Here is an 18,434-nt window from a genome sequence, read left to right on the forward strand (position 1 = left end):
CAATCAGTCTTTTTGCTGTACGCCAAACTACGAATGAAATACCGCAAAGAAAAGGAGTATTTTTGACTTAAATCTAAATCCCAAAAAAACATGATGAGATATTTTTATATTAACACAGAACTATGAAAGTGGAGTCTATATTTAACTGCGTAAGCATCGAACAGTTATTTTATATTTGTGTGTCTTTGGGTTTTGAATTTGGTAGTTGCTTCCTTATTACATCGATTGCTGATTGATTTCTAAACTACGAAACCTTAACCTCCGATTAAAAGTGTTTTGGAAAACCTAGGGATTTCTATGACACCTTATATATTTTTGTATTTCCCAACTTATATTATTCAAAGCCTCAAAATTTAGTTTATTAGTTTAAATGTATTTGATATGATTTGAAGCAAATTTGACCACCATAAAATAGCCTGCATGTTGCAGAATGGCGCCACAGCCAATCCCATTTTTAGTCGCCATCCCAGATATTCCGTAGATACATCCACTTGAACTCCGGCCAGACAATAAAGCACTTGAGGAATTAACATGGATTTTGGGCCTGGTCGGCGAATCGGGGCCAAATGCACTGGCAATGGGAAAATCCATATGCCGGGGGCTCTTCCACTTGGCATTTTCTTGGTCTTTTTTTTCCTATATTTTTCTTTTGCTGTTTTTTTTTTTCTGCGACTGCCAGGGCATGAATCATACGCTGCGGCTAATGCATTTTCACGAGGCTGGCCAAAAGGAAAAACCTGCACACCGGGCCGAGGCCAAAAACGCAGACGATGTTGGCCAAATGCGTCGACAACGATGTCTTTAAGCAGCTTTTTAGTGTCTTGGGAGGGGATGGTATCGGGAGGGGCGGTCTTGAGAAGGGGGCGTTACGGGGGCCAAGGAAAAATCAGTGACAGCGTAGTTGCCCACCAGATGGCGTCATCGTTAGCGTCAACGCCACCGGCCGGCTTAGTCAGACTTTGGACATTGAATCGATATTCGCATAGGGTACTTTCCCGCGTTCCGATGGGTAGATCGGTATTTAGGGTCATACCAAAAAACAAAGCGATGGTATCAGAGGTATCTCCTGGTATCTCCTGGGGCTTAATTTGCTTTAAAGTGACTTAAATGGTATGATTTCCCCGAGGATTTCGTAATAACTGCTTTCAATTTTTGAATAAATATAGATATCATAAACCACAGAAGTCATCAGAGCTTTGAAATCGTTTTTAATGGCGTCTAAAAGTATGCAATAACAATATCTATGTCTTTTGAGAAAGAATCCTTAAAACTTTCCGACTTATAATATTTTATTGCATACTTTTAGACACCTTTATGAGTATTTTTAAAACTTCCAATTGGATTTAAATTGTATACCCCTATGGACTGCTGCTATTTTGCTCCTCGAGTAATTTTACCGTCTTAAACAAATTACTGGGTATCACCCCATCGATCCCATGTTATTACATGTTGTTCAATGACTCTCTGCGAGTTCACCAACTGTGTGGGCAGCCTGCAGTTCAACCGAATTGCAAAGTCATCGCCAAAGCAACTTGTACATGTATATATATATTGTATATATCTACTAATTGGCCGCTTCTAATCAACGCTCTCCCGCTCACTATATCTGTTTTTAGACCACGAAAAAGCCCAAAAAGCTAAAAAAATTAAATCTGGTACATTGCGAATATTATGACACCAATGTCCAAAAGCGAGACCATCGGGCGGACAATTGGCGCCGTCGCCACTGCGGTCAGCCACCGAAATTCAGAAATTCCGAAATTATCCATGAGTAGTGCCATTCGCCAGTCGCTTTTTTGGAAATTAACGCAGCAGCCACATTATGAATTATGCATCTGTTAATTTGTCTGGCGCTTTTGGCCATATAATTGAAACGTCCGCCGAAGAAGTGTCAAAGTGCCTGCGGTAGCCCCAAAACCAAAAAACTCTGATTCGTGGCGTTTTCAAGGCCGATGTAGTTTTTTTTATTTGGCATAAAGCTGATTTTAAAAGTTAATGCTTTACAGAATATTTATTAGGCTTAAAATAGATTTTTAAGTATATTTTTTGATTTAACCATAAAAAGTTATGTTTGGTCTTTAATAAATATGCTTTTTTTTATAACTGAGTATAAATCATTAGTTGCGAATAAAGTTTTATGTAAATTACTGTGCCCTAGATAAAATGGCTAATGACTTGGGATTTATTAGTACAAAATTATCGAATCTGGTAAGTGTTTAAGAGGAGTATTTAATCAATGTGACAGAAAAGAAATCTCCCCAAAACTTAGGCCCCATATTCTTCACAGGAAGTGGGGTCTTAAATCAAAGCGCCTAACAATATCTATTTAGGAATCAATTTTGCCAACTCGTCCCCAGCTACAACACCCATAAATACCTATCTGGGCAGTCCATCTTCGTGTTTGGATCATCTTTGTCATTTTGGGTCACTTAGTGGGCCATGTAGGCCTTTCTGGGAATATCTCTTGTCGTGTTGCGATCGATATCTCTATCTTTGTTTGGGCAGTTGTTGGATGGTTTTGTTCCTCGATGGGCTGACAATTTAATTCCCGATGCCTTCATTCATGTCCGCACTAGAGTTCCCCTCCCCGTTTACTGTTTAGTTTCCATTTAAATTTTGTTTTAATTTTTTTTGTTTCCACTTTTTTTCGTCTTGTCGAACATTTTCGAGTTTTTCTAAAATTTTGTTGCTGCCGGCAATTAACACAAAAACATTAATTAAGTTACGAACTAATGTTTTTTGGACATCAGTATACCCGTCCCTGACAGACAGCCAGACGACAAGACTATAAGTTCATATAGTATATGTACAGCAGAGGTCAAGGAAGCAGCAGTTGTTTGCTAGAGGAATTTTACCTTAAATTTTAAGCCCATTTAAAATATATTTCTAAAGTGCTAAAGCTAAGAATAAGGTAGATATTAAAGCCATTTGTTTTAAATATTTACAGGATGTAAAAAGCAGGGCTTGTTTTAGTTTTTGTTTTTATATATTTATAAAAACTATTATATACAATTTTTTTGTAACTTTTAATTTTTTATTTTTTAACTTTATTTGGCTACTACTATTATTTTTTCCACTGCTGTTTCCATTTAAGTTGGTGTGAATGAGTGGAGATGAGGCAAGAGACATATGTATGTACGAACGATTTGTTTTAGGCCCGGCTGCCTGTTCCTCCTGGCTGGTAAAACAAATTTAAACATTTCAATGTTGAAATTCGTTATAAATGAATGGACATTGTAACGGGCAGACGCCACTGGCCACCGAAAGGGAAGGGGGGCCAAAATGGACAAAGGGGGGAAACACGCGCAACAATTGTCTCTTAAGAAGGCCAAGACAAACCCCAAAAAAAGCCTGGCCAACAAGTGTCTGGGATGTGGAATGGGGATGCTGCCCCCGGCTTCTGCTGTCCATTTGTTAGTTTTCCAGTTCCAGTTTTTCTGGCCGATATCCAGTCGAGGGATACCAGTTAAGGGTATGCCTAGCTGTAGCATTATATTAAGTCACGAGGTAATTCTGTAGTGGGCTCCATTCAGTGGGTTATGTTATTAGAAAAGTGTCTTCGCAATGATATTTGGGGCTATCTACAATTCTGGAAAATTAATTTCAAATATAAAATAAAATATATTGAATTAATAATAATAACCATCCATAAGGATGGTCAAAACATGTACACTTAAATATTTTGATTATATTATTATCACTTGGTCAGGATTTCCAGGGCCTGGGCCTACAAGGTATTGCCATAGTTGATCATATTCCTTCGATAATGGACGTGTGCTGACTTTTAGTAAGTGGCACATCCATAACGACCACCATCCATGTCCATGTCCAGTGGGCCAAAACCGACTGCCAAAAGCAGCTCGTAGGCATTTCGCTAATTGAGCCGCGACAAGTCCCCGTAAATATAAAATATATATATATTTTTAACTAAGCCCCACGTCCATCTGGCCGTACATCCATCCATCCATCCATTGCTTGTGAAAATTTGTGTTAACATTTCCGGCCCGAGTGTTAGCTTTTGGCCATCTGTAGAATCGGACAACTTTTACTTTTCAGTTTTGGTTTTGCGTATTTCTTTATGTTTCTACAGTTTAATTTCTAAGACTGCGTTTTATTTTTTGGCAAAACCCTTCATGGGCCTCTGTTGCCAAGCGCGTCGAGTTAGCCACCATTAAAGGGCCGCTTAGCCAGCAAACCAACAAAAAAAAATTAATAGAAAAAGCCCAAGTGAAGGCCGGCACAGTTTAGGCCCCAAACATTTGCGCGTGTGGTCAAAAAAAAAAAAAGAAACACAGAAACAAAATTTATTACGGAACCGCAGATTTCCAAATGGAGCCAAAACCAAAAGGAAAAAAATGAACGGAAAAAGTTATTGTTTGACAAGCAAACACGAAAGGAAGCTTGAATCGAACTATATCGAAGATTAGATGCTCTCAGACAAAATAGATTGGTCATCTTCAGATAAAAAAGTGATATTTCAGAATTGAACTATGCATATGAGGTGTTAAAGATAAAAACTTATTACAATTGTTATGTATTTAAACATTTTTGAAAGAGAAATGTTTTTCTTATTATAAAATATTTCCAAATTTAAGGTTTATTAGTTTTTTCATTTATGGGATTTCTTGTTTATATAATATGTAAAAACAAATGTATTTAATTTCCCGGTGCAATACTATATCATATCATATATAATCAATTCAAAAAAGTTTTGTATTTCTACAATAGAGTTAGATATAAATTTAATTATTCCTAAGTGGTTTTTCCATAATTCTATGATACTTTTTTCACCTCTCCCCACCCAGTATCGTCTCCCGCTGGGTTAATGCCCTGCATAGACGACACACTCCGTACTTCGTTTGATTCCCAGTCTCTCACGATGACCATTCACAAAGATGTCATATCTCGCCCCCTGTCATATCACGTGACACAAATCAAATTCACACCGCAGTCACAAAAAAAAAAAAAAATAAAAACGTCGAGCTGGAATTATTTCAATGGGTTTTCTATCGCTCGGGGAAAGGGAGATGAGATGGTTCCGGGGTTGGCCTATGGCAATTGTGCAAATAGACGGACAAGTTTGTCGACTTGATTAACGAGATAATGACCAATGAAGTGCCGACTATTGACCAATCTACTCCCCCCTTTTTGGGATTCCACAGCTATATAGTCAAATATCATCACCGTTTGTGAGCCGAGAGACCAAACCGCTGTCAATCATTTGCCATCCGATAAGCGACCCTCAGTTAAATGGAAATAGGAAAAAAAAAAATGAAATCCCAGGCGTAAAAAAATATATTAATCGGCGCAGGTTCTACCGAGATTTGAACTCGGATCGCTGGATTCAAAGTCCAGAGTGCTAACCATTACACCATAGAACCAGATATATGCAGTGCTGCAAATTCCCAGGCAACCGAAAATCGGCGCATCTGGGAGAGGGAGAGAGATGGAGCGCAGCTCAGGCCTGCGGTTCTATAAATAGCCCGCCCCGTCTCGCTCTCTCGCATTAGGCCTTCGATGGGGGTTAATGCACGGAGCGAAAAAACGGGGTCAACGTTATGAGAATATGCAAAAATTTCGAAGCCAGAAAGCCAATACAAAATACAAGTTTGAACTCTTTTGAAAAGATTTTTAATAAAAATAAATACATTAGCGCATTTATACCAACTTAGTTAAACAAATTTTAATGTATTATTAGCTAAAACACTTATAAGCATTATATGAATAAATTAAATAATTAAAATGAAGATAGATAGATAAGATTGGTATCTAACAAATGACGGGTTTATTTTAAGATACAAAATATTTTGCAGCTTAAATATGGAGAATATTTATTTATAAATGTGAAACCAATGCTTTAAATACTTAAAAAAAAAATAAAAAGCAAGCAATTGTTTTAAGTGTAGAAAAAGAGAGAGCATCGGAGAGAGTAAGAGAGGAACGCATGCAGGAGCCAAGGACGTCATCCCAGTGGGTGTCCAAGGTCCCAAGTGGGCAAATGTGTGGGTGCTTATGGATATGAATGTCGTGCTGTGTGGGTGCATTTCGCCATTGAAAATCCGTAAAGTAAGTCACTCATTTTGTCATGATAATTGCAAGATAAGCGGCTTAGTTCTATTAGAAAGATACTTTCATTGAAATGTAAGCTGGTTTTAATTAGATTAAGTGGGAGTTTACAAAATTGCATATCTAATGAGAACGTACATTCAAAGAGCTCTTCCCACAAGAATACAAAAATAAATATTAAGCCATAACTAGCCATCACAGAATTCAAGAATAAAAAATACTTTGCTCATTTTTTGTACTATTTATTTATTTGCATTTTCCTTCTTCAAATATTTACATGCTTCATTCTCTGGCTCTTGACTGGATATGGGTCTTAGTGATCGAAATGTCGAGATAACCGTGGTTTTTCAACTTGAGTGAGAATCTGCAGGACCAAAAAGTACAATAAACTCAAGATGCCACTTAGGGGAGGTCCTCGGAACCAGGATATTTGCGAACATCACGCGAACGGAAAACCCCTAGGATAAATACTTGCATACTATGGTGTCCAAATTAATAGCAGTAATCAGGCATATAAAAAGGTAATAAAAAGAAAACACAAATAAATATATATCAATAATAAATGACATCAACAACATTTCCTTTTTGAAATATAAAGCACAGGTTTTTTAAAATATTTTTTAAATGACTTTTAAAAGAGAGTTTTAACAATTTTACATAAGCTGTTTGAAATAGCTTTGAAAATATTTATTTTCGCTTTTCAATACATTACTCTGCCTCTATAATTTTCATCGCAGATGTGTGTTCAACTAGGGGTGGTTCGTGGCACCCTTCTTAAAGAGAGGGTTCTTAAGGACCAGCAACAGGCTGCGACATGTCTGCCCCCTGACAAGGGTCAATTATGCGCATCAATTAAACTGTATTCAAACTGAAATTAACAATTATGTCTGGCTCCTGCATTTGCGTTGTAACCCAAATAAAAGTGGTAATCAAATGTGGGGAGGGTTAAAAACTTTTGTTGCCGAAAGGAACAACCTCTAAAAGTACAAACAATTACAATTACATTTATGGCGTCGCAATAAGACGCGTTTTTCGTTGTCTACACATTATTATAGTCAACCCGCCGAAAATCAGGGCGTTGAATTATCAAAAGGTCGAGATTCTAGGGCCGCCGACGATCTGGTTTTACAAAAAAATAAAACTAAAAAAAACCGAAGGGTTTCTGCTCACGAAACTCAGACACGTAACTGTGAAACATAAAAATTGACAAATCGAAAACGAGTTGTCCGCACGCACCTCAACATATTTACACCTGATCATAGCCCCCTTTTTTCGACGCTTAATGGGTTTTGCGATCACTTCTTGGGCCCCACGGTCACCCATTGAATTCCTGATTCAGCACGTTCTTTTCCAACCATCTAGGGTAATAAAAATTCTCTTCGATTCCGCGACCCATACTAAAGACGGTCATTAGCATTTGGAGTGGGATTGCGTCATTTAATGCAATGGAAAATGTATGGGTGTGTTTTTATGTTTAACAGGGGAAAAATATCAGATGTCTACCAATCAGAAATACCGATATAGCCTTACTTAATATATGAATACGATTTTACGACTATTTGTTATTAAACTTACAAAATCGCAATTGGTTACTTAATCTAGATATACTCATATTTGGTCATAGGTCTACTTAATGATTACCTAGCTAGACAAACAAAGTGTTGTATCACCAAAATGCAACGAAAAATACCGGTGCTATCTTCCCCGATTTCATTCAACGATTCGGGCTGTAAATAAGAAAATATTTGTATTTCATTTTCGGGGCAACTCACTGATAAACGACGTCAACTATTAAAAATTTAATTTCATATATATATTTTATGACCATTACCATAAGTATTGGCTGCCACCCTCCGAGTTTGTCTGGGTAATATTTACACTTCTGATCGACGGGAGCGATAAGTCCTTCTCCGGCCCCTCGAAAATAAGTGGTCAGTTGAGGTTTGTATTGCAACTACAGTGGGCATTCAATAAGGTAGCACTTAATCTTATCTAGTATTTGTACACCAATATATACCGAATTTTTTTTTTATTCAGTCGAAATTGTCAACTGAACTAATATTGAAATATATTATATATTTAAATTCAAAATGTATGCAACATTGTTAAATTCTTTAGAACTATTCCACTTTTTTTCTCTATATTTAATTATTCTCTATTAAGATGATATTATGAACTAAACTAAATGGAAAATGTAAGTAATTTTATAAAATTGCTTAACATGATTTTAAAATTCGACTTAGGGAACCCTCACTCTATCAATCAAATACTGTGTGATAAACGTGAAAACTACAAGAAACGCTTCTCATTCTTGGAATGTGATAGGCACTCGACACTCGACTAATCTCCTGATAGACTTAATTTAGAAATATAAGTTTATAAACTTCCAGCCAAAGACAAATTAATGGCTACCGGGGAATATATTTGCCGCGTCACTTCGTCAAGTGGTATCCGATCTCAAAGCCTTTGGTGGGACTGTACTTTTTGATATAACTTACTTCGGGGCTTCCAAATTTCGGTTACCTACTCGATGCTACAAGGACAAGCTTCTCCTGTAAGAAGGATGAAAAGAAAAGGGGGTTCAACCACCTTTTTCGCCGAATCTGAATCTTTTTGTTTCCCGGGCCATTCATTATGCTTTGATTATTGTTTGCCTCCTGTATGAAAGTTTGTCCTTTTGAGTAGCACTTCAACTACTGGGCTCTACAGGTAAAAAGCCATCCTTTGTCTTGGCTTTTTTAGGATGATTTCGGTTCTTTGGGTTTTGAATTTCAGCCACGAACTTTGATTGGGATCGCCGAAAAGAGTGGTTCACAGGCCCGGCATTGAGACGCATATTATTCTATATTATTTCGCATATTCTGTATTACTCTATACTATACCCGCGACCCACAAAACTGACAACTGTAAATGCTTTTCAAATGTTTTCCCCCTCCCTTTTTCCCTGGCGCGCTTTTCCGCTTTTCACGTTCGTTTCTCTCTAAGTGCCGGCGAGTGGAAAATGTGTCAGACGACATTTGTGTAATGCCTAGCGACAGAAAATCGCTCGAAAGCATCGTCACTTGCCATATATAGTGCCGTCCAGAGCTAAAAAAAAAAATATTGCGAAATACTCGGCGAAATATAGGAGAATTTTCGGGTAGATTTGGGATACTTAAAATCTGATACTATTTAAGACATCTGTAAATAAATGAGAGGCCTTTTTAGGTCTTCATTTTGGAATTTGTCAATATTATAGCAAGATATAATAAGATATACATAGTTCTTGAAATAATTTTAAAAAAATACACAAATCTAAGAAGTATGGACATTTTATGGCCTAGCATATTTTATGGCTCCTCTAGATGACAGCCAAAAATTAAGATTTTATCTGTAAATAAGCAAATGTCCATCCAACAAATTTAAATACATAAATGCAGCACATATGCTAATAAAAACGTTTGAGAGGCTCGTCTGTCGAAGAGAAACCTAAACCTAATCCCAGCAGATCCAACCAAAGTCGGGTCAGCATTCTTAATGTGACAATCGTGGCGAGATAACTAATTTAATTAATGCATAACCATAACGATTATTATTATAATTATATACACACACAGCCGCCGATGAATATGCAAGCAAGAAGATGTGACCAAAAAAAAAGAGACTAAACAAAACTGGATATATCTCATAAAACTATAAAACCATAAAACTCGTTTGCTATCTGTGGCCAACTAATGACGAACCGACTTTCAAGTTTAAGCCAACTTGGCGACAGGTGCAGGGCCCATCCCAAATCCCCTATAATCATGACGTCATGCCCATCGCCGATTGTCAAAAAAGAAATACGTACACCCAGAGAAATACTGCAGACTTTATGGGAATTAAACCATGTAGTATATCCTCTGTTAAAAAATGCTTTAAAATTATTTTTAAAGTTCTTGTATTTCATATTTAGTTTAAAGGCAATGTTTAAATGCATTTAGAATCATATACATTTATTAATATTCAAAAAAACATAAAATCTATTATATATAGTTTAATTATAATGTGGTATATATCTAGTATATAATTATTATTGATATACCAGAATTTTAGACATCTTTTTAAATGACTAAGATTTGGCTTAGAATCTATTTCGATTAAGATGTAAAAATATTTTTTATCTAGCAAGACAATTATAAATGATAATGAATGAATAAAGTTGCATGATTTTAAACTTTTTGGGAGTAAATAGATGTTATTATTATTATTCATAAAAATTGTATATATAATTTTTTATCGGTTATAATGTTTTGATTAATCAAAAATGTTTTTATATTTAAAACGAAAAAATTTTAAAACCAAATCTTGAAAATAACAGATTTTCTCTATGTTTACCCAGTTTAGAGATCCAGTCTTTTTAAGTGGACATTTGAGAAAACTTTTTTGAGCGGCCGATTCAAATAGGCATTCAGATATGAATTAAGTTTAATCAATGCAAATGATTTGCACTAAATTAGCAACAAGTTTTTCGGTGTCAGTTTGCTTAACTTCCTAGTTTGCCAGGCACAGTGTTCCCTCGTTAACGGGCCCCTCATAATGAGCTACGGAAATGTTTGCCAACCGGAGTCAAAGTAGAGATCGCAATTAACAAGTTCTTATTGCCCGGACCTAACTCATCTGCTAATTGGCAGTGCATTTTGCTCAGCGCCTTTGTTTTTTCGATTTGGGAATCGACATCGGTTTTCAAGGACCAAAAAGCTATCGAGTATCTGGTTTCTGGGGTCCAAAGATCCAGAGATCTCGAGAAAAATGTGATTCACCGTCGCTGTGTAACAAGCCGATTGGAATTTCTTAGAACCATTTCGCGTTGTTGTTTATTCAGCCCAGCCAACAATTCGAGCGAATCCGTTTTAGAAAAATTCTCTGATTCATAGTTCTATGCCGTTGAATATTAGCATATAATGTAATAGCAAGCCTCTTCCTGTTTGTAAATAGCTGAATTCTTAATCTTTTGTTTTCATGGAGATTATTATTGTAACGGTCAAACCCAAATTTGTTGAGCAAACATTTGATTGAAAATTAATTCAAATATAAACTATAATTTTCTAGAGGTATGGCACTTTGAAATCAGTCTAAAATGGATAGAGTTATGGACTTTGAAAGACAGTTTTTGGGTCACCTTTCGGGAATTCATATAAAACTTACAAAATTGTACCCAATATTAAAAAAATAAACTTAAATGCAAAATATTTAAGAATTAAGCCACAAGCTTTATGGGGCACTGAACTAGAAATTAGTCCACAATTCTTACGTTAGAGTGAGCTTTCAGCAAATCTTTTTTGAGAAAAAAAGGGTTAGGATCATTAAAATGGCCACAAATAAAATTATGATGTAGCTTATTAATGAACAGCACAGTTTAGTGAATGATTCATGGCCATTATCGAGATCGAGACTATACAACCGATCCGCGGCCCAGAAATACCGCATCGAATCGGTCAAGCTAGTTGACCCACAATTGGACTCATTCACCGCATTGCCATTCCATTCACAATCACCTAAAGTAATCCCCCGAAAACCGTTGCACACAGCCCCATATCGGCACTATATAGATACATAGTGGCCCATTCACTTGCAATTGCCAGTTTGCCGGCATCGTGATCTGACAATCAATTTAGCTGCATTTCGTAGTTCTGCGAATCGAGTGATTCACTCGTATTCTTGTATACATACAAGGGTGGTCAAAAGTATTTTCACAAAAAAAAAGTTAAATATATTCATAATTTGAACTTACATCTTGTTAACTTTGGCATCAATGGAAAGGTAATTTAAATGCCGTTTGAATGATACAATACATTTCTTAACACATTCAGTACTTATTGAAAAGGACGAATTTGTGTGAAAATGTCCTTTTTGAACTTTTTTCCTCGACTTGAAAACTTAAATTTTTTGATGCAAAAAGTTTCTTAAAACAAAAATAATAGTAACTGCAAAAAGAATTTTTCAAAAATCATTTTCCTTATATTTTTTATGTTTTTTTAAAGGTGACACTGTCGGAAAAAATTTGTATGAAAAAGAGAAAAATATGGCTAAAATGCATGTTTCTAAGCATTTTCAAAAAATCATAAAAAATGTAAGCAAAATGATTTTTGAAAAATTCTTTTTGCAGTTACTATTATTTTTGTTTGAAGAAACTTTTTGCATCAAAAAATTTAAGTTTTCAAGTCGAGGAAAAAAGTTCAAAAAGGACATTTTCACACAAATTCGTCCTTTTCAATAAGTACTGAATGTGTTAAGAAATGTATTGTATCATTCAAACGGCATTTAAATTACCTTTCCATTGATGCCAAAGTTAACAAGATGTAAGTTCAAATTATGAATATATTTAACTTTTTTTTTGTGAAAATACTTTTGACCACCCTTGTATAGTATTATATCGTACACATCATTCATACGAATGCAGCTCTAGTTTTTGGTCTCTCCCACGCCGGCGGGAATATCTGAATGTGTGTGTGTTTGAGTCACTGCGGCTGTAACGGGTTTTAAACACTGCGAGAAAATATTAAACGAACTTAAGTTTCTTAAGTACATATTAAGGAATTTTCAAAGGTGTTTATTAAAAAAAATTTAAGGTTCATATAAGTGAGTAAGGTTCACATAAAAAAATAATATTTTATAACAAATCCCATACTATTTAGAAGTCTTTCTGATTTATTCTAACATAGATCATATATTTTTAGCTAAAATGCATTCTTGTTTTGTAGTCAACGTTTTTAAGCTTAAAAGAAAATTGCAATTTTTTCTTGAGTTCAATGTTATATTGTTAAAATCCATAAGGCTTAGAATTTTTTAGTTATCATTCTTTCTCATTTTCTCATTTTTAACATTTTCATGATTTAAAAAAATGAAATTTTTCAATGTATCAATTTTTTAAATATTAGAATCCCCAATGCTTAGAAATGTTGTAATAACTATTTAATTTTTTCGCTCAGTGCAACTTCGATCATTTCGCAATTATTGATTTTGCCAATGCAAATAGATGGCAAGCTGTGATTTCTGAGCCGCGTTTTTGTGTGTGCGCACAATATTTGAACGGACGACGCCTTTCGTGGTAATTTAAAACATTTTGTGTACACAGTTTGTTAAGACTCGTAAACAAATCACGTCCAACAACAATGCGCAGGCGCAGCAGCGTCAGCTTTGCAGCTTTTTTGAATTTCGCGCCGTCGCCAAACATGCAATACAGATGCGATCGAGCATATATAGATTTATGTACTATATGGCTATATGTACCATATATCGAAAGATGCCGGTTGCGTTGGCGTCGCCTCGAATTTTGACCGTTTCTTTTTGAACACATTGGCGGGCACTCATTAAAGATATGGCGACTACGATAGGGAAAATTGGGGTTTATCCAATATACGGATCAGTTGGTGAAGGTTCACATTCACTTTCATCTGATAAAGTGTCCTTTAAAACAAAATTTAGCAATTATAATATTATTATTATATTATTATAGATTATATTTTCGTTTAAAAAAAAGGCATTTTATTATCCTAATTATGTTTAATTTCATAAGTATTTGTCTTACATTTTCAAAATTTTTTTTAAAACTAAATTCGATTTAAAAATGTATGTATATCTATATTGTATTTATAGATACAAACTCTTTACATTTTCTTTTTAGGCTCATAAAAATTTAATTTATATTAAGGCCGGATGGAAATAAACTTTAATTTTTTCTATTTTTTAAAGAGCATCTAAAGTGCGTGGCTGGGCTTTTGTAAAATTTGCATTTGTGGTCTCTGTGTTCCATTTCGCATTCATTAGCAGTATTCGCACTCTTTTCGTCTCTCCAATGTCCGCATTCATTTTGCATGCATCGTTTTTTTTACTTTATTTTATTTTGTATTATTCTTTTTGCTTAACGACGCCGCTGTCTGCCGATCGGTTTTATTTTTTTTTAATAAACTCGCCAAGACGACAACAGAAAAAGAGCAAAAGCTGGCAGCGCCGGCAACAGCGGAAAAAATGCAAAAATAAAATAAGAAAATAAGAGGAATAAAAAAAGCGGAGACTGCGCCAATGCCGGCCGGCTTTTTTAGCCGACTGAGTCACTGCAGGTTTTTGAACTTGCTAAAATCGCTGCGCAGGCGCATTCGGCGTGCAATTTCCAGCGCGCGCTTTTTTATTTGGTTTTTTAGGCCGCTTCCTTTTTGCGGTTTCTGTTTTGTTTCGCTGCTTCTCGCTGTTGATTTTTAGTTTGATTTTTTTTTTTAACATTTTTGAAATGTTTTAACGTTTACAACCGTCTAGATACAGGGCTCAATCGATAGAGTGGAATTCCCTTGAGGCAGACACAAATGTATCTACGCCGTGCTGCTTCGCATTCTTGTCAGTTAAAAAATGTTACATATGTATCAGGATCTACCATTTATTTATTTTGCTCTCAGTTGAAACGGTACAAATTATATTAAAATTGATTTTATTTATAAGAATTTCTAGGGCAACAAGCTGGAGTTTATAATTTATAGCTAGTATAATAATAATACTACTTTCAATATGCCTTCCTAAATAAAATGCTTAAATTTGTTATAATTTAAACGAAAAATTTTTAATGTCTAGTTACTGTACATGCAGCACAAAAATAATTTGGTTAATTTTGGTTGAATTATTAATAAATATGTATAAATATAAATAAAATAAGTATACGTAATGTAGGCCCATGGTATATTTTCAGACATTTAATTTTACCGTTTAGAACCGTCCTTTTCCTATTAAATAATTTGTATTATTATTTTATTTTTTTAAATGTAATATTTTAATAAATTCGTTTAATATTTATAGAAAACCTAACAAATTAAAGGCAATACTGTATTTCCTTGACATTATCTGCGATATTTCCTCTTTCACTTTTTCGATGCGCCCAGCTTTGATTCATAAAATAAATGGATCGTCTTTTAACTGCACAAATGAATTTGACTGTTGTGCCGAGCATCCGCATAGTTCCCCGATTTCCCCGGTATCCCCTTAATCCCCGTGAAATGCAAATGACGACATGATTAGCCCCAAGGGGGGGCGCCTCAAAGGGGGTTTTACGATCCCATCTCCGATCTGCGATCTGCGCTCTCTCAAAACCATCATAAAAACCCGGCGACGGGGTCCCACAACTGGCAATTAATTAAAATGCATAAATTATTACCCATCCGCCGTGTTCGCGGCTCTTTTCCGCACATTTGCTGGTCGTTTTAATGGCGCCGTTTCATTAGCAGTCCGCCACCGAGATTCACGCCTCCCGGGCGCCCAAAATTGGGACACATTTTCCCCGCGTTGTCCTTGATCCGCTCCTGAACTTATTCATAGAATTTATCGCGATTTTCTAGTCACAATGGGCTTTTGACACTTTATGTCTAATTTTTAAAGTTATTTTATTTTAAAAGGAACAGCATTCCCGGTTACAACATTTTTCGTACCCATTCCCATCATTTTTGAAAAGGTCTCTGAATTTTGCCAAATTTTAAAAATCATTTAACATTTTAAAATCTTTTTGTGATTAAATATTTCGGTACCTTGACTATCCTAAACCAATTTACCAATTTTTGAGTATTTTTTAGTGATTTTCCATAATCTAAATGTAATTATTTTTTTAGAAAATAAATATCTTTAAATACTTTTCTTAAAATGAAGTTGATCTATAAATGTTTCAATATCTTAAAAGATTAAGTCCTTTAAAAAACAAACATATATTTTTGAATTTATGAGTTTAATTGAATTTTTCGGTACTTTGACTATCTTAAATCAAGCATTTTATCCAGTATTTGTATGTATTTTTATTGGAACCCAGCTCATTTGGCAACAATTCCTCGCCGCTGACGCTGTAAATTGAAGCTAAAATGTTATCCCCAGCTGGATCTCCCGGGAACTCTGGACCTCTGGATGATGAAGATTTGGATTCGAGGCAAAGGGGAAGACAAAAGAGATGAAGACACTTAACTCTTCTTTTTTTTTGGTCGTGCTGCGAGTGTGACAAAACAATTAATGTTTATTTTTGCATTTTAATTTGCCAACATTAATTGCAAGTTTATTGAGCTGGGAGCCAACGAACCGAACCGCTGGCCTTGGATTTTGGATGGCTTGGGGTTATCCTCGTCGATCCCTCATAATTTGGCCGACAGGGTCATGGTCATCAGGACGACGAACATGGAGTGGGCCAGCAGGGTGAAATCGACCCCAAGACCCTCCCAATAATAGTCGAGGATTACGGATCCGTAGCGGGCTCCAAAGGCGATGGCCGCCATGCCGCCGTAAAGATTGCTGGACTGATTGACGCCCAGAAAGAGTAGGGATACCACGTTGCCCAGCAGAGTGAGTTCCTTGAGGGTCTCCGTGGACGTGTCCTCATTGTCACCCATCTTGGCCATCAAATCGTACACCAGTGGCACCACAAAAGTGCCATGGGCCAGGGCCAAGCTGGGATTACTCGACTTCAGATACAGCTCGATATTGGTCAGCGGCAGCGGTACTATCTCCATGATCCCCGACGTTATCAATCGCACCCGATTGCACTCATCATCGTCGTTGCTCGCCGCCCGCACCACCCCCAAGAGGCCATGGACCAGGCTCAAGGCCGCCGTTGCATAACCGTAGGGCGTTTCCAGGGGCTGGAGGGTGTACATCGCATAGCCGGAACTGACCACCAACAGGCTGTTGAACAATGCGTCCATCAGCAGCATTTCAATCTTTTCAATTTTCACTGATTTTTCAGATATTACTATCTCTCTGGCATAGTTTTCCTCAGATTTTAGATGTTCGACTGCGAAAACGGCTAATTTAGTGTTGATCAACTCGTTTTGGAAGCATTTCAATGGAAGTTGTGACAGAAGGGGCGAGGCTAACTGAGGGACTTTCGTTTTTTAACACCATCAGAAACCTAAGGTTTAATACCATTTACCAATAAAAAATAGTATACAGCAATTTTAAAGCTAAGAAACTGTTTTATCTGTTCAATATTGGCCAAGTTTTGTACTCAGTAAGTATACTTTTGGGTCTCTTTTTTTTGGAATCACGAAATACTTAAAAATGATCAATGAAATAAACTGCAGACTGTTAATGGTTTGCCATTTTAAAGTTGGAGTTTTATTGGTCAAGATTTAAGCTTTTTCTCCTTTGGATACTTAAAGATGGTTCAAATGGGCTTACAAAAATTAAAAACTTTTAAATAAGATTGATTCGGATGGCCAAAGTATTTGGGCGTTAAAAGTACAAAGTGAGTGAACTTTATGTTCAAATAACTGTAAGATGCTAACTTACAAATAGGGAAAAATGCATAATATCTTAGAATTGAGCCATAAGCGTTCATTGGTCATCCAAAGAAGATCGCCTAAAGTGTCGGATTAGTTAAATTCTACGACCAGCTTTTAGTTCTGCACTTTGGACAGTGCTTGTAATGGATTCACTTAGATGCGATGAACCACGCCGGACAACTTCTCATCTGGCTGAGCACTGGGCACTGAGCATGGGCCCAATGTCCCCGTTGATTTATGGCATCAAGGGTGGGCAGCTTAATCCACTCGCATCCACCTGCCGGCGGCAGATGGCCCAAAGTACGAAGTTCCAAGTCCAAAGACCAGGCACTGAAGACCCCAGACGGAAGACGAAGGAGCGGGGAGCACAACCACAAGCCCGCTTTAATTATTAATTTAAATCGCACCGTTTATATGATAAAGACACTGGGACGTGCCGCTGAGCATTAGTGCATGTTGCAAGTGAAGTGGCAAGTGCAGAAAGAGGACAGGAGCGGATCAAGGGTTAAATTCCAATATGTAAAATATTCTTTTTATTTTGTACAGGGCAGTGTCACATCTTAAACTATGTTAGAGTTAAGGAATCATATAACCCCTTGTTATTTTAAAGATTTCTTAGAGAAAATTACCGAATTAAATTTACCATTACATTTTTTTTTATATTTTAAATTAGACTAAAGATCCTAAAAAATATAAAAACAATTTTTTTTTTAATGTTTATTATAAGTTAAACCTGTAAACTACATTTAATTTATCAGTTTAAATAATCCCAGACGCCCGAACCGCTCCTTTTTTCGACCGGACTGAGTGGCGTGACAAAAGTTTTTGCTCGAATGCCTCCCCCTTTGCAGGCCCGCCCCTGACCCCGGCCCCGCCCCTTTTTGGGCAACTGCCCCCTGCTCGCACAGACAATATATACGTATATGTATAAACAATATGAAGTCTGCAGGCGAACTCTGCAAGCGTAAAAATATGAAAAAAGCCGCAAGTGCAAGAAGTGAAATAAGAAAATAAAAAAACTTAGAAGTGCAAGTGCAGGCAACTCGGCTCAGACACTCAATTCATAATTAATCAGGCTCTTCTTTCCACTATCTGTGGCAAGCTTAA

The 18,434-nt window shown here is 36.3% G+C and overlaps 1 protein-coding gene and 1 non-coding gene across 2 annotated transcripts; both read right to left on the reverse strand.

Annotated features, from left to right (window-relative positions):
* Window positions 1-5,309: 5,309 nt before the first annotated feature.
* On the reverse strand, window positions 5,310-5,381 carry Trnaq-uug. The gene has a single exon. It is a non-coding gene; the product is annotated as a tRNA-Gln (tRNA).
* Window positions 5,382-16,011: 10,630 nt separating this feature from the next.
* Window positions 16,012-16,879, reverse strand: LOC119557565. The gene has a single exon (XM_037870349.1). It carries the CDS (start codon window positions 16,755-16,757, stop codon window positions 16,182-16,184), a length of 576 nt encoding a protein of 191 aa, XP_037726277.1. The 5' UTR covers window positions 16,758-16,879; the 3' UTR covers window positions 16,012-16,181.
* Between the last annotated feature and the right edge of the window lie 1,555 nt (window positions 16,880-18,434).

Source organism: Drosophila subpulchrella, chromosome X (genome assembly GCF_014743375.2).
Source record: "Drosophila subpulchrella strain 33 F10 #4 breed RU33 chromosome X, RU_Dsub_v1.1 Primary Assembly, whole genome shotgun sequence".
NCBI lineage: Eukaryota > Metazoa > Arthropoda > Insecta > Diptera > Drosophilidae > Drosophila > Drosophila subpulchrella.